The 14,768-nt window shown below is 31.0% G+C and overlaps 1 protein-coding gene across 1 annotated transcript; it reads left to right on the top strand.

Moving 5' to 3' along the window:
• On the top strand, positions 4,104-10,752 carry LOC109343636 (laccase-12-like). Its single transcript, XM_019582029.1, has 7 exons — positions 4,104-4,256; positions 4,692-4,843; positions 5,619-5,863; positions 6,629-6,757; positions 7,743-8,161; positions 9,148-9,679; positions 10,448-10,752. The coding sequence occupies exons 1-7, from the start codon at positions 4,137-4,139 to the stop codon at positions 10,576-10,578; spliced, it is 1,728 nt and encodes a 575-aa protein (XP_019437574.1). The 5' UTR covers positions 4,104-4,136; the 3' UTR covers positions 10,579-10,752.

Here is a 14,768-nt window from a genome sequence, read left to right as displayed (position 1 = left end):
TATCTGTAACTACCTATATCAAGTTCCAATTGCTAGTCTCTCACTCAAGCTAGGGATTCTCGCTTGAGCGAGAGAAGATGTCATTCCCACGCCTGAACACCTCGCCTGGGCCCCAATTATCACTTGGGCGATAGTCCCTCGCTTGGGCGAGGGACATCAATGTTTTTTGATGATTTTTTTTCTGAATTGTGACTTGGGCGACCATTCCCTCGCTTGGGTGAGGCTTGTACTGTTCAGAAACTCCATTCTTCTCCTTTTTTCACCTTTGTTCATCATTTCTTAACATGAAACCAACACAACGCAATTAAATTCCTAAACAATACAACATTAACTAAGTTATCGGGAATTGTACATAATTACAACATAAATACACACTAAGTGTCCTAAAAGTCATATACATTTCATTAATAATTTGGCACTTAACATAGATCATTATCAAAAGGTTAAAAGTTCGATTCTTGAGAACAACACTTGTAAGGAGAAACATGTTGGGAGATCTTCATCCATGAGTTACAACATTCCTCCATGGGCTAAGTAAAAGAAGCATATAAGTGGGCTTGACACCACATCCTGACCCAAAACCTTAAGCCATTAGGTCTATGGGTCCATCCACTTATATGCTCTTTAACTCATCCATTCTTGCCCAATGTGGGACTTCTTCATTCACACTTGGAATACCCAACATCTCCCTCTCAATTGTGAATTGACTTTCGACACAAGGATCCCTCATGGATCTACCAACCATTTGTCGCTTCAATACTCTGTTGAGCCATCGAACCATCGGCTCTGATACCACTTGTTAGGAAATCTTCATCCATGAGTTACACCATTCTTCCATGAGCTAAGTGAAATAAGCATATAAGTGGGCTTGACACAAAACCTTAAGTCATTAGGTCTATGAGTCCATCCACTTATATGCTCTTTAACTCATTCATTCTTGCTCATTGTGAGACTTCTTCATTCACACTTGGAATACCCAACAGAATAACCATACACCCCAAAAGAAATTAGTTCATTACCAAAAGGTGAGGGATACATTCGGAGTATAAAAAAGAAACACTTTAGATATAGCCATCAATCCTTTATACCACTTTAAGGCAAGACATTGAGAGAAGACTTTCTTATACATATAAGGTGAGATAATTAACTATTAGAAGAAACATTACTTTTTTACTTGCAATTTAAGATTCATATTATTGTATGAGTTCTTATTAGATCGATGGGACACTACTAAATTGGACTATTCTTACTTTTCCATGTTTCTCACTCTTTAATTGACAAGGACATAAATGTGATACCAATTCATTGATCTTTAGAAGATCCTCATTCTCATCATTTACTCCATAGTTGCTGGATTAATACAGGGTATTAAATCAAATCCCCAAATAACAAGACAAAACCAATGAAAAGTCAAAATATATTATGTACATGACGTCCAAGAAAAAATATGATTTAATTTTCATTTGATTAATTTAATTTTGTGAAGAGGGTGAAAGATAGTTTTATGAATTTTATTTGCATGATTCTCACATGTTGATATCCCTTAGAGTTTAGATTGGTTATAGAATTGGATAGTCCTGTACTAAACAAAAATACTATTAACACGAAATACCAAATATTTTTAATGGTTCAGATCTTCAATTATTTTTTAATTAAATTATTTAAAAAATTATAAATATGTTTACCCATATTTCAATACTAGATAATCCAGTGGGATGATTTCAGTTCCCCTTCCTCTTGGGATATAAAGCGTGAAGAGTAATTAAATACATATAGTTTTGTCATCCTCAACACCTCTTCACTATAAATAAGGACCCAATAAAAAAGATATCTTAACTTTCTCTCAATTACTCTTGCATATTATTTTACTCTGACATATTATTCTCCCCATTCTCATATCTCTCTTACTTACTGAAGCATTGGAAAACATTTTTAGGTACCTCTCCAAGTGCTCTGAGATCAACATTCAGCCTGGATCTCACCATACCAAAGAACAATAATGATTAAAAATAAATAGTGAATGATTAATTGACAATGTATAAAACTCTTAGATGGTCATTACATATGTTTTTTTCTCTTACTTTCCATTAGTGTATTGTTTAAAAAAAGGATATTCAGATGTTGGACTTCATTTTCCAATACTAAACTTTTTACTTTGTACTTCTTAAACAATACTTGTTAACACAACAATAGAAATAATAATTAAGGCGACCCAAATAATATATTATAATATATAATAAGAAAATTCTCTTTAAAATGGGAGCACCAAAGATATGCTCCTTAAGAAAAGCACCCTTTCACATATTGTCAAACATTTGAAAATTAAGAGCTTTTGATAGTATACTTGTGGCACTATGGTGATCACTAATGTTGGTCAAAGTGATAAAGTTAGTTGTACAACCCAACATGTATATTTGAGCATGACATATTTCTGTGTATAATTTGTTATTAAATAATCCAATGTGTAAAAATCATGTTGTTTGGCAGGCCACCTAATTTAATATTAAAATTATATTTTTTTCATAATAATCTCTAACTAAATTCTTGTTAGGTCCAATCAAAACACTATAGTCTAGTACTTTATTTTATTTGCTACACACCTTATGTTACAATTTTGAATTCATTTTTGTTTCTTCCCTTTCAAGTGACACTTGGTCCAATCAAAATCATTACCCTAAACAAGCTATCATGAGAATAAGGAATCCAAATCCTCTCTTAGTCAAATATTGGATAGGATAGTGACAAATGTCCTTAAAAATAAAATTAATGGTGTAAATTTTAAATTACTTTTAAATAATTTTTTTATAAACATCCAATCGATTATAGTCTTACATTCTAGTATTGGACTCTCTAATACTGGAGAGAATCATATTCTTAGCCCAAGTGGTTGAAAACAATATAGAATTATAGCCTTTAACCTTAAACGATAATTATAGGTTAATGTCAATATTAAAAGAGGTGTTAAAATTGTAAAATTGAGCATTTTATTTCCCAAAAATGACAGCCATTAAATAAGTAAATAGACAAATTGGATTATGCAAAAGTGGCACTCTTTTTCCTTTCCAAATTCATTAGCTACAATTAAAACATACTCGGATCTTATCTTAAATCACAAGAATTACCTAATATGAAAAGAAAGTACATTTATTTCAACAACAATTTTATTCTCTTGTCAACAATCAATCATATATTCTTACATTATTAAAATTACTTCACACTAAAAGTCATACACATTGTAAGATGTACCAATTGATTGATAGATAACATTTTATAGCAGCAGTATATCTTCATTAAACTCATTAAAATCCATTCACTTAAGTGTTAATAACTTAGCCTCCATAGGCAAAATCTATGCATTTAGTCCTACGAATAGGAAATTAGTTTTCGGAAGAGGAGAGATTCGTTTATCTTAAGTTAAGTTAATGTTTAATAGACCTAAATGAGTGAAATTTAATTTGGGTGTAAACAAACCCCTCATCCTATATCTATAATGTTTAATATAGATTTTTATAGTTCAACATGAATGTTTAATACGACTTAGAATTTTCTGAGTAATATATATATAGATATATCATCTTCAACTTAATCAAGATGTTGCACATTGAATTATAAAAACAATGAATATCCAATCTTAGGTATGGATTAATGAAAAATGAACAAGCATACAATGATGTATTCTAATTGGGTAACCAACTTTATCAATTCCTTATGAATTTAACTTGAACTTATTTGTAAATTCCATGTAACATTCATCACTTACTTCCTTGTATTACTCTTATATCTTTGTTATATATTTAATAATATTACTTTTGATAAAATAAAAAACTTATTATTATGTATATGAACAATATATTCAAATAATGATGCTTTGAAAAAATTCAACCTGTAATAGAAGACTTATCAAACAAGCATTAATTCTTGAACATAACTAACTAGTTGGTGGTGCAACAACTCATAAGATTGAACCATATTTTCTTAGCAATGTGACATAATTTGCCTCAACAAAACCTTGTTTACCAACTTTAACGACTTTATCTCTCTCCTCTAATCTTCCCTATAAAAACACACACTCTAAATCATACATGCATTGCAACATTAATTCACACAAAAGTGTTCATTATTATACTTGGTAGAAGATGGAGATTATCAACTCCATTCTTACCAATGCCAAATATTCTTCTATCTTCTTAGCCATTTTTGCTCTCTTAGCTGCATTGTCTTCAGCAAACCCAAAAACTCACCATCATGAGTTTGTTGTATGTTCATCCACTCTATCTTTATCTCAACCAGTGTTCTAAATTGCGATTATAGTTATGGTAGTGTTTATCGTAATTGCAGAATAATGTAATTGCAATTTCGATCGAGATGTTATTGCGAAGAGATTCAAAATCGCAATATTGCGATTATAGTCGCCATTGTTAAATGCAATTTAAAACACTGATATTTACTATTTGAGAATAAAGTATCTCTTGATATAAGAAGATAAGTTATATCTTCCAGCCATTAAAATCATGACATGTGTCTTATTCAATCATTTTTTATAAAAAATATTTCTAAAACTCAACAAAATAGAACACATGTCATGCTTTTACTTATTGGAGAAGATAAATTATCTCATCATATACTTTATTCTCTTACTATTTTGATTTATTTAATGAAAATATGCTAACTTTTTATGTGATGGAATATAGGTTGAAGCAACTCCAGTGAAGAGGCTGTGCAAAACCCACAACACAATCACAGTGAATGGGCAATATCCAGGTCCAACGTTGGAAATCAACAATGGAGACACTTTGGTTGTCAAAGTCACTAACAAAGCTCGTTACAATGTGACCATTCATTGGTATAACATCAACCTACCATTTTAACTTAATCTAATAAATAGTTGAACAAGTTTATCTTAATTTAATATTTACTCAATTTTCTTAACTCAAGTTTTTTTATCAAATTTCCTTAAGTCAAGTTATAGCTAGTACAACAATGTTATCTCAACTTTATATAAATATAATACCAACATGATATTGATTTAGTAATATAATGTTTTATTGAATCTCATGTATCATATTAGATTAATGATCAAAAGTTCGATTCATAATAGTGACAATCAATCACCCTAAAAAATATTGGTTCCTTTACTTGATGAGATACCCTTAATTTTATGAAAAGTACTAAATACAATTCTTTTTGGAAACATAGACAGGATCTCAGTATCTTCAATTTCGTTGGCTATATATAAATAAATAAATAAATGTAGCATTACATAGACTTTATACTACTAAATTAATATATTGTTATATTTTTTTTTTAAAAAAAGACATTATTTTACTTCTTTACGAATGAATAAAAAAATATCATCTCACTCAAAAAAGATATTTTAGAAAAAAAGATGCAACGTTGGCCGTGTAAGAACTTTTTACACTGTCATTGTATCATTCATTCTTAATCAATATTGATTCTTCAAAAAATAATCATAATACATGATGGATAATGAATAATGCACTGATTGTGTATAAATCTTTATACTACTATCAACGCATTGATATTACACTCTATACTTTAATGAATATATAAATATATAGTATGAGAGTGTTGGTGATGGTCTGTATATATGTATATAGGCATGGTATTCGACAAATGAGAACAGGTTGGGCAGATGGACCAGAATTTGTGACACAATGTCCCATTCGTCCTAAAGAGAGTTACACATATAAGTTCAGTGTTGTAGGACAAGAAGGTACACTTTGGTGGCATGCTCATAGTTCATGGTTAAGGGCTACTGTTTATGGAGCTTTAATCATTCGTCCTAGGGAAGGACACTCCTACCCTTTCCCTAAGCCAAATCGTGAGACACCAATTCTCCTAGGTAATTATATTACTCATCATTTTGTTACTTATATTTTTATGTTTTTGACCTTTTCATTTTGTTATAAATATGTTTTGGTATTTTAGAAACTCAATATTCAATTATACATTATTTTTAATCTATCATATTTATTACATTCTCTTTTCAATTCTTACTTATTTTTCTCTTAATTATGAGAAATATATAAATATTCAAGTTATTTTAGTCAAAATATATATTAACTTAATTAGATCATTTAATTATTTCTTAATCTTAAGCATTTATCTTTAAGGGTGGAAGGAATATCATTTTTCAATGTATGTGTTTTGTTGTTGACTAAAGTAATATGTGATTAATTAATGAGTTTATAAGTGACATTTTTTTGTGTGAGTAGAATGATTTAAGTAATATATATTAACTATTCTAAGAATAGTGGCTAATTAAGGAAGAAAAATAAGTAACTTTATATTGAGAAATGTTTTCTTTAACCTATTGAGTAATAAGAAAAATTAGACTTAATTTTCAAATATTACTTTACTTATTTTGTATTCTTTATAGATGATGTATTTAGGACACTTATTCATACACATATATGAATGATGAAATTGATGAAAAAGATGGAAGGTGGATGAAACTAGGAAAATAAGGTTAACAACTAAAAAGTGATTGTGATGGGTTGAATAGAAGCAAATAGACAAGTGAAAATTATGGCTTTGTAGTTAAAAAGTTTATGTCTATGATGAAGACAAATCAATTAAAGGTTAAAGTGATTATAATAATGATTAGGGGAATGGTGGGACACAAACCCCATTGATGTAATAAGAGAGGCCACAAGAACAGGAGCAGCTCCAAATGTGTCTGATGCATACACCATTAATGGTCAACCTGGTGATCTTTACAAGTGTTCTAGCAAAGGTTTGATTCTTAATTATTTGTACCATTTTCTTTCTTAATTTTGATTAAATGAAACATGTTACATGTATTGGTTAATAAATTTACTTGGAAAAAGTTTACACGAATAAGAAAAAACACACTTGAAGTTGTTAAAGATTTCAATCATCAAAAAGTCAATAGGGTTTGTTTTTTGTGTGAAGGGTAGGTCTATATAGGCTTTGATTAGAAGGAAGAAATTTGATAGTTTAGGCAGTGAATTACCAAATCAATTAAATGTGAAAATATTGTAAACCAAGTGTATCTTTTTTGTAATATCTTTATCATTTTGCATAAGAAACTAATTCATTTTGAATTGTGTGACTATCCTTTTCAACAAATGTCATTATTAAGAATCGAATCCTTAACTTTTTGGTCATCCTAAAAATCTAGAAGAGTTTTACACCATTAAACCAACATATTCACTTTTTTTAGTGAAAACTCATAAGTTTTTAATTTAAAATATGAAGAAAAAATATGTTTTTATGGGATGAAAAAATAAACTCTGTATTTCCTAAATTTTTAACATATTTTACATGTGATGCTAAAAAATCTTTGGTCTAGCACAAACTCTATGTAGTGTGAGAAATTAGAGCTATGTCACATGTAAGACTACAAATTACAATTTTTTTACTATAAATTAAATTAATCATCCTACCAATAAGGTATCAGTCTAATTGTGTAAGACCTTATTTAATCCATAGATAGACTGAAATGTTAAATGTTTAATTTCTGGAAGCATAATTTAATGAAAGGTAGTACAAATTCCGAAAAATTAGTTATTTACCTGTAGGCTAAAATCATACCCTTTCGTCATACCAAAAAACAATCATCCAATAAAAATAACTAAAAATTATCACAAATTAGTTATCATAAACTATATTATTGAAAAAAGTATATGTTGAATTTGATCTTTGTCACTTATATATCATTTAATTTTCCTTTGACATTATTGGCATTAACCATGCAGGCACAACAATTATTCCAATAGATTCCGGTGAGACCAACCTCCTCCGAGTTATAAACTCAGCACTTAACCAACCACTCTTTTTCACCATTGCCAACCACAAACTCACCGTGGTCGGCGCCGATGCTTCATACCTTAAACCCTTCACCACCACCGTCCTCGTGCTAGGACCTGGTCAAACCACTGATGTTCTAATCAGTGGTGACAATCCACCTTCCCTTTACTACATTGCTTCACGTGCTTATCAATCTGCCCAAAACGCTGCGTTTGATAATACCACTACTACTGCAATTCTTCAATACAAATCAACTCATCATGGTTTGAATGGTAGAAAACCATTAATGCCACTACTTCCTGCTTATAATGACACTAATACAGTTACTGCTTTTAGTAGAAGTTTCAGAAGTCCAAGAAAAGTTGAGGTATGTATTCATACTTTAAAGAGATATTTACATATTAAGATTTTAATAAGATGAAAATAACATAGATAAATTTGTGACTATATGCACTATATGTTAAATAAATAGTTGGTGATTTGAGGTTGTACCATACTGAAATGTTTATAAAGTTATAGCATACTCGATTAATTTCTAGGTTATTTGTTTTCTTCTACTTTGCATCACTTTCCATTAACTTTCTTAATTTTCATTCACATTCAATATTAGTTTTCTTCATTTTATATTTTACTTTATAGTGGTTGGTTGTTGTTAATGTTGTTCTTAAGAGAATAAAATTATTATAACTTTGTTTTATATTGTAGTATTTTTATTTTATGAATTATGTTCTTAAATATGAACAAAGAGATAATAAAAAAGTTAGATGTTTGGTTAAGAATGAGGTAGGTTGTAAGACTCAAATAAAAATAAAAATGATAGTTGTAAATGTATATATTATTTTTATTTCATGGAGAATTGTAATAAATTATAAAATAATTTGTGCAATCCAAATAAGAATGAAAATATTATTTCACGTTATTAATAAATCACTCCATGTTAGTCTAAGTGCAAGAAGCTTTCATCTTTAAGCTTATCGTTAGGAAGCCTACATGGTCTATCTCATTCTCCTAAGCATGACTTAAATATTTGTTGGACTATTCATCTCATTGTCAATTTATTTTAAGATGAAACAAAGCTCAACCTCTTTTTGGTTGTCATGGGCCAAAAAGTATATGTGGGGAGGGGTATGATGGGAAGTATGTTCCACATCACCTGTCTCATTTTCATTAGCATAGTTTAAATATTGGGCTACTCCTCACATCGTTCGTCTCATTCTCCTAGGTATAATTTAAATACCAGACTTTCTCTCGTTGTCAATTTGTTTTGAGATTTAACCTTAAGAAGTATAGTTGATGAGGACATACATGCTAATACTAACCACATATCTCAATTCAAATTACAATCCATATCAGGTACCCACTGAGATTGATGAGAACCTCTTCTTCACTGTGGGACTAGGACTTAACAAGTGCCCTCCAAATTTTAGGGCAAGGAGGTGCCAAGGACCCAATGGGACACGCTTCACAGCAAGCATCAACAATGTATCTTTTGTACTCCCTAACAACATTTCCATTTTACAAGCCCACCATTATGGAATTCCAGGAGTCTTCACCACTGATTTTCCGGCCAAACCACCGTTGAAATTCGACTACACCGGTAACGTAAGCCGCTCCCTATGGCAACCTATTCCGGGGACTAAAGCTTACAAGTTGAAGTTTGGATCAAGGGTGCAAATTGTGTTGCAAGATACAAGTATAGTCACTTCTGAGAACCACCCAATTCATCTTCATGGCTATGATTTCTATATTGTTGCTGAGGGGTTTGGAAACTTTAATGCTAAGAAAGATAGTTCTAAATTCAACCTTGTTGATCCACCTCTAAGGAACACAGTAGCTGTGCCTGTGAATGGTTGGGCTGTTATTCGGTTTGTTGCTGATAATCCAGGTAAAAATTATTTGCTTTTAGATTTTGATGATTTTGCTTTGTCTAGATAAAATGTTTTAAATTGTGATTACGATTATCTTAATGTTGTTGCAACCTAATGTGACAAATCGGGTTTACGATCATAACTTAACATGATTGTTGTAAATGAGATATTATGGTCACATCAAATAATATACTTTACATTTTAAAATCACAGGTACATTATTTAAGTTAGAGTTACGTTTACAATAGAGTTGTTGTTGTAAGCTAATGTGATTAACATGGTCTATCACAAAGTAATATGTTATCCTAAAGTTTGTAAAACTACTCTATGTATCAGACCATTCTTATTATTGGTCATAAGAGTAAAACACAAATTTAATATATATTAATTTTATATATTTTGACCAATAAGAATGAAAATGTATATAGAATGATATATATCTCGAGATAAACAATGTGATGATTGTGATTATGAAAATATTGAAGCCATATATGATTCACACATTTTAAAACCTTTGAGGCCATATATGGTTCACTCATTTTAAAACCTTAGGTGAAATATTTAAGTTGGAAAAGTTTTACATTGCTTTTAGAAATGTATTGTCAACATCATCTAACAAATTTTTATTTTAAAAATTTTAAACTTATATTGAACAATGTGGCAATACATTAATTGATATCATTATAATTTTATAAGAACATTGCATGAGAATTAAATTAAATTCATTAGTACAAAACTCATGTATTTTATGTTTGATGACATATTATTGGCATATTGTGTTGTAGGTGCCTGGCTTTTACACTGTCACTTGGATGTTCACATTAAATGGGGTTTGGCCACAGTGCTATTGGTAGAAAATGGTGTTGGGAAATTTCAATCCATAGAGCCTCCTCCAAAGGATTTACCTCTATGTTAAAATCATCAAAATAATTAAATTTATCAGCCCATTAATTAGGGTTGCAATTTTTCTTAGTTTGGTTTATTTGTTGTTTCCATGAATTTGGAGAGCATTTTTTTGTTTTTTCTGTTTTATTGTCCTTTTTATATTTAGCTAATTTTCTTATTCACTCGTGTATCACAAACTTTCATTCACAGTCAAAGTATCAAATTGAAAGCCTCATATTTTAAGAGTAATGATATATTTTTTTCACATGATCTTTTTATATTTTTCTATAGGTAAAGGATCTTTCATACTTGTGGGATAAAATATGTTTTATTTTATTTTTATGTTTGAATTTAGTTCTTTTTAACAAATAAAAACATAAATTTAGTTCCTTGTGACGGAGGAAATGGTGACGTAAATGCAATGTCATCAACTCAGCTTTTTCGTTCTCTTCCGGACAAAATTAGTCCGTAACTATTAATTTATCGCTGTACCTTATAAATGTATCTTATTAAATTAAAGTTATTTGATAAAATTTATTTTGTGCTTATCAATAAAAGTTAACCTTTTTTTTTAAGCAAGGTGCAATAGCACCAAAATATATAGATGAAGAAAGTTACAAGAAAAGGCAATAAGCATGTTATAAGTTCCGGAATCTATAGTTCGGGAGATCATGCCTATTCCTAGCAAACTCCTCAAATATGAATGTAGGAGTAGAGTACCAAATGGAGTTAGTGTGAGATGAGATGCCGAAAGAAGCTAGTTTGCCGGCACAAGCGTTGCCTTCTCTAAATATGTGGGAAATTTTGAAATTTAATTGGGAAATCTTTGATTTACATATTTGCCAATCGTTGGATAGCTTCCAAGGCGCATTAGAATTACCATTGAAAATATCCAGAACCAACATAGAGTCACTCTCAGGCCAAATGTTTAGCCAACCCTTTCTAAAGGCTATATCCATTGCGTGCATTGCTGAGTGAAGCTCAACATAGATAGCATTCTGCACGTTTAGAAAATTGGCAAAAGCATAGATGAAACTGGCTTTATGATCACGAAAAATACCTCCCCCACCTGCTGGACCAGGATGACCATGAGCAGCACTATCTGTGTTTGCTTTTATCCAATTCCAGTGAGGAGATTTCCATAGAACTTGAATGTAATTAGGAGCTTTACTAAGTTTGAGAGTAATGTTGAAGAATTTTAGAGTTTGAAGCTCTTGAAGACCTCCTGAAGCCAATGCTGAAGAAGGATAGGAACCCGAATAAGAGGTCTCTCTTCTTATTCTTGATAGAGCTTGGCTAGAGGAAATCAGTTTGTCTTCAAATCTATTCTGGTTCCTGCAGAACCAGATAGTATTGATGCTATGGACAACACAAGCTAAGTTCACCTCTCTTAGTTGACTTCCTTTAAAAGCAACACAATCCTTAATGATTGAATGAATAGAAGAATGGTTGATTTGGATTGAGAATTTATCAGAAAACCAATTCCAGATAACTGTGGCAGCAAAGCAGCTGAAAAATAGATGATCTTCAGTTTCAGCATGGCAGTTGCACAAGTTGCATTTAGAAGCTAGAGTACAACCTCTTTTTTGTAGATGATCATCTGTTGGCATTTTCCTATGGAACAATCTCCACATTGTGAATGATTTAGAAGGAGGAAGAGAAGAGGACCAAATCAGTTTACACCAGGAAAGCTTGTCTCCAACTTTGTGCACAAACTGAAAAGCATCTCTGGAAGTCATAGAACCATCCAAAGAAGGCATCCAAATCAATTTGTCCTGACCCTTGTGTCTCTGGTAATCAGCTATAGCATTGGAAAGGGAAGGAAAGTTCCTATTTAGCTCCCCTGGGATTATAGTTTTGGAATCCACTGTGAAGTGAGCAATTGAGCCCTGGAGTTCTCCATGAATGTTTATAGGAATGTTTAAAGCATCAACAAGAGGCTCACCAAGCCAATTGTCCTTCCAAAAGTTGACACTAAGACCATCCCCAACTAGCCAGATGGAGTTGAGGTTGGCTTGAAGCCAATTATCACGAATTCCAGGCCAGATAGAAGATTTAGAGTATTTATGAGTGGTATAGCCTTGGCAGTTGAACTTGGATCTGAAGAAGATTGCCCATTCCAGATTTGTAGTTTTGAGATCCCAAGTTAGCTTCAACAGATAGGCCTTGTTTAAGCACTTGAAGGATTTGATTCAAATACCACCCTCATCCATGTAGGAGCAAACCCTATGCCAAGCAACTGTCACCAACTTTTTGACAACAATGTCACCAGACTAGATGAAGTTCCTGACACAATTGTCAACCTGAGATAATAAGCTAGAAGGTCATTTATAGACCTGAAAGTTGAAGGCAAGCATGCTTTGAATGATTGATCTCACAAGCTCCACTCTTCCCATTAAAGAAAGAGAAGCACCTTTCCACTTGGATAGCTTGTTGATGATTCTATCAGCTATAGGCTGCAAATGGAGCTTTTTGGGTTTGCCTTTGAATAAAGGAATACCAAGATAAATGAAGGGGAGAGTGCCCTGCACAAAACCAAGAGTAGCTGAGATTGAAGCAATTCTTCTGTGATTTGTAATGCTGGTATAGAATTTGCTCTTGCTGACATTGATTTGCTGGCCAGAAGCCATTGCATAGTCCTTCACAAGCTTCTTGAGACAATTAAGGTTCCTTTTAGTACCTTTACAGAAGATCAAGATGTCATCAGAAAAAAGGACATGGTTATGAGAGTGTAAGTTCATAGGGCCAGGGATGGTTGAAAGCTTGTTATCAATGACAAGCTTAGTGATACCTTTGCTAAGCACCTCTTCAGCTAGACAGAAAAGAATAGGGAATAAAGGGTCCCCTTGCCTCACACCCCTGCAACAGTTGAAGAACCCAATGTTGTGACCATTGACATTAATAGAGAGTTTGGCAGGGTGAAGGATTAGAGATATCCAGTTGATGAAGGTTTGGTTAAAACCAAAAGCCTTAAGAGTATGGAGAAGGAAGTTCCACTCAAGAGTGTCAAAAGCCTTTTTTATGTCAAGCTTGATAGCTATGTTGCCTCCAAAGGTCTTGTAATCTAACATGTTAATGGCTTCAGAGGCAATGCAAATACAGTCTTTAATGCTTCTGCCTTTGATAAAACCTCTTCGATGAGAGCAATAAAAGTTAACCTTATAACTAACTGAAATTGAAAATTGATTAAAAAATAATACTATATTTATTTAGTTAATTACTAATTAAATAAATAATAATTGAAGTAATTAAACAAGTAAATATTTTAAAATCAAAATTTTCAACTCTTTATTTTAATGTTTATTTATAATTAGACAAGCAATACATTATTTATTTACTTTAATAATTTTTTCTGTTTTCAATATTTTCTTCTAAAAATGCAATTAAATTGTATAAGTGTATAGTACTCTTCTATTCTTGTCATATACATCACTAAAAAGATATAATATGAAAATAATTTATACACTTATCTAACAATCAAATTCAAGAGTAATTTATACTTCACAAAAAATTCAATCTAAAAATAAATTATATATCAGAATGATAATAAGGTTTTTAATTGTGGGTAGCTAATTTATTTTTAAAAAATATAAAGGGTAAAATTGGTAAGCGAATTATTGAAAGTTGCTTTCACTTTTTAAATGCTACTTCAAGTAGCTTTCTGAAAAGTAGATTTCAAGCACTATAAGTTCATTTTAAAAGCTACATGATCCCTTCAAATTTTGTTTATCGAACAACTTTAGTATTGACCTATTTAAAAAGCTAAAAACTACTTTAAAAGGTACAAAGTTTGAGTTGTTGATCAATACTTAATTACTTATTGAGAGTCCTTTCTAATTGATGAGATAACTTGATCATTGAATTTTGGTATGCTAATAATTTAATATGAACACATTATCATTGAACTTTTGTAGAAAATCCATATTTAATATATTTAATTATGATATTTTTAAAGTCTTAAGAGTTATTTCTAAGAATTAGAACTTAAGAAATTTCAAGATAATATCTTCATTATGTCTAGAGACTTATTTCTGATGTGTTTGTGGCTTGATGGATACCATTAGATAAGTTTTAGCGGAATGTATAAGATTGGGCTTAAGTTAAATTAAATTAAATTAAATTAAATTAAACCATTGTAAAACAATCCATTAACCATTAACTATGTACAATAGTTAAATTGACTATGTAAAATGTAAAATTTAAGAGGTAATAAAAAGAAAG

Source organism: Lupinus angustifolius, chromosome LG03 (assembly GCF_001865875.1).
Source record: "Lupinus angustifolius cultivar Tanjil chromosome LG03, LupAngTanjil_v1.0, whole genome shotgun sequence".
Classification (NCBI taxonomy): Eukaryota; Viridiplantae; Streptophyta; class Magnoliopsida; order Fabales; family Fabaceae; genus Lupinus; species Lupinus angustifolius.
The sequence above is the reverse complement of the archived record's forward strand: the minus strand, read 5'-3'. Positions and strand labels throughout refer to the sequence as shown.

Coding starts and splice junctions, on each gene's coding strand:
- LOC109343636 (XM_019582029.1), top strand. CDS start 4,137: ATGGAGATTATCAACTCCATTCTTACCAATGCCAAATATTCTTCTATC. Junction 4,257..4,691: donor CTCACCATCATGAGTTTGTT/GTATGTTCATCC, acceptor GATGGAATATAG/GTTGAAGCAACTCCAGTGAA. Junction 4,844..5,618: donor TACAATGTGACCATTCATTG/GTATAACATCAA, acceptor ATATGTATATAG/GCATGGTATTCGACAAATGA.